The 2,500-nt window shown below is 48.2% G+C and overlaps 1 protein-coding gene across 1 annotated transcript in view; it reads right to left on the reverse strand.

Annotated features, from left to right (window-relative positions):
- Positions 1 to 2,500, reverse strand: part of LOC143283529 (multidrug resistance-associated protein 1-like) — a 66,878-nt gene that overhangs the window by 21,071 nt on the left and 43,307 nt on the right. Inside the window, exon 19 of the mRNA XM_076589774.1 lies at positions 937 to 2,106. Within this exon, the coding sequence (XP_076445889.1) occupies positions 937 to 2,106 (1,170 nt within the window). The remainder of the gene's footprint in view (positions 1 to 936; positions 2,107 to 2,500) is intronic.

The raw sequence follows: 2,500 nt of genomic DNA on the forward strand, positions 1-2,500 counted from the left end.
TAGTGTTGCTGTGCATAACGCTAAGCTGTGTTTGTGTTCTGTTGTCGTCACAACAGCCGGATTCACTGGGGGTTTTTCATTGCGTATACACAGCTGAAAAGATGTTCAGACTGAAAATTAACAGTTATTGACGACAAATATCTTTTCTTTTCTTTTATTATTTTTTAAAATGATTTTTTAGCTGATACCGCCCCAATATATAATATTTACCTCCTGACACTACCAGCAAGTGACAATATTCTTAATAGATTGAACTGCTGCAGCCTTTTCAGCAAATTTTCTACTGGTCAAAACAACATTTTTTTTGACAAAAGAGAGGGTTTTCAACGTCTGACCAGCTCGTTCGGTTCAGGTGTTTGTCATCTGCATTCTTTTTTTGGTTTATTTTTCTAAAGCAGATGTGGCGTAACATATAATTCATAGATCAGTCAGCACGCTTAGACTCCACCTTGAAACTAAAACTGACGGGCGCTATTGCCAAGTGGTTAAAACGTTGGACTTTCAATCTGAGGGTCCCGTGTTCGAATCTCGATAACGGCGCCTGGTCGTTAAAGGGTGGAGATTTTTCCGATCTCCCAAGTCAACATAACCATATGCAGACCTGCTTGTAACTGAACCCCCTTCGGGTATATATGCAAGCAGAAGATTAAATACGCACGTTAAAGATCTTGTGATCCATGTCAGCGTTCGGTGGGTTATGGAAACAAGAATACACCCAGCATGCACACCCCTTCCCCCCGAAAACGGAGTAAGGCTGCTTACATGGCGTGGTAAAAACGGTCATACACGTAAAAGCCTACTCGTGTGCATACGAGTGAACATAGGAGTTGCAGCCCACGAACGGAGAAGAAGAAGAAGAAGGAGGAGAAGGAAGAGGAAAAGAAGGAGGAGAAGAAGAAGGAGAACGAAGGAGAAGAAGAAGAAACTGAAACTCACCCTTCCAACGGCCACGTGCTCTTCGTCCACCAACCTATGCGGCTGCCTGCATTTCGGGAGCACCTCACACGACATGCTCGTCAGCAGTTCTCTTTCCCGTTGTTGCCTCCCCCTTCCCGACAACTGCCCGGTCACCATGGCAACAGACAGGTCATCACGTGACCTGTCTCCCGGACTGTCAGACAGGACGCCATCTTCAGAGTGTTCCATGAGTGCCTGCATGTGGCCGTTGTCAGCGTCGCCATGCTGTGCTGACGTCAGGTCACCTGATCCCATGTGTGGCCAGTTTTCATCGGCGAATGTCCGAGACTGTGCCGAGGGTAAAGAAGATTGTGTTGGGGGTGATGTAGGCTGTGACAAAAGTGATGCAGACTGTGGCGACAGAGATGCGGATTGTGAGAAAAGTGACGAAGATCGTGTGGTAATTGCTGTTTCTTGATTCGGTGGGTGATGACGCTTTGCGGCAGGGAAGCTGACATATTTCATATCAGCCTCATCGCCTGTTCTCAGGTCACTAATCAGATGACAGGTTTCGGAATCTGAAGTTTCTTCTATGACGATGACTGGGGCTTCAGCAGAACTTCCACGAGCTGCTCTAAAGTTTGTAGGTTCTTCTGAGTCAGCAGAGGTTTCCCGGCGATAGTCTCCGGCAGCTTTGAGATCAGCGGAGAAAACAAAGGAAGTCTGAGTCTCAACCGCAGAAGAACCAGTTCCTTCCACGTCGTCTGGCAGCCCGGAGACTTTCCTGGCTTTCACAGCAGCAGCAGCAGCGGCGGCAGAAGAAGAAGTGGAAACACCGTTTAACTTGTCACTGTCCGGAGTTGAACTAGGAGTGAGAAGTGTGCGCTCTGCATCGCTTTTATTCTTCTTTCCTTGTTCGGATTCCCGCCCCTGCTGGTTCATTTGGAGACAACGATAAAATTTTTCCTGTTCCGGTTCGTTCAAATCGTGATCATGCACACAGCAGCCGTGCGGAGCTGTGACCAGTGTCCTGTGTCTAGTCGCTTTCTGTCCGTGCGAGGCCAGCAGGCGAGGGAGATGACCTCTACCCCCTTGTTGTGACATCAGATGATTGTAGTCGCCCACCTCCACCACCTCCCCCTCTGACATCACCACGATGACGTCAGCCTCGGGCAGCCAGTGGTAGGTGCTGGTCGCCACGATGCGTGTCTGTGGCCGAGGGGGTGGGGAGGGGGTCGGGGGGGGGGAGAGGGGGCGGGGGGGGGGGGGGGGGGGGGGGGGGGGGGGGGGATTAAAAGAAAGAAAGGTGTTATAGCATTGATGAAGACAACTCTATTTCTGTTTCTGTCACAGTCTTTTTCTGTCGCTTCATCTTCATCTTCATTTCTTCTTCTTCTTCTTCTACTACTACTACTTCTGCTACTACTACTCTTCTGTGATAGGTAAAGTATGAAACAATTAATTGACTTAAATGAATGAATGAATGAATGAACTGATCAATTAATTCAACTGAAAACCCTTCAGAAGCCAACATGAAAGGTTAAACACACACACACACACACACACACACACACACACACACACACACACACACACACACATT

This window comes from Babylonia areolata, chromosome 6 (assembly GCF_041734735.1).
Source record: "Babylonia areolata isolate BAREFJ2019XMU chromosome 6, ASM4173473v1, whole genome shotgun sequence".
Taxonomy (NCBI): Eukaryota; Metazoa; Mollusca; class Gastropoda; order Neogastropoda; family Buccinidae; genus Babylonia; species Babylonia areolata.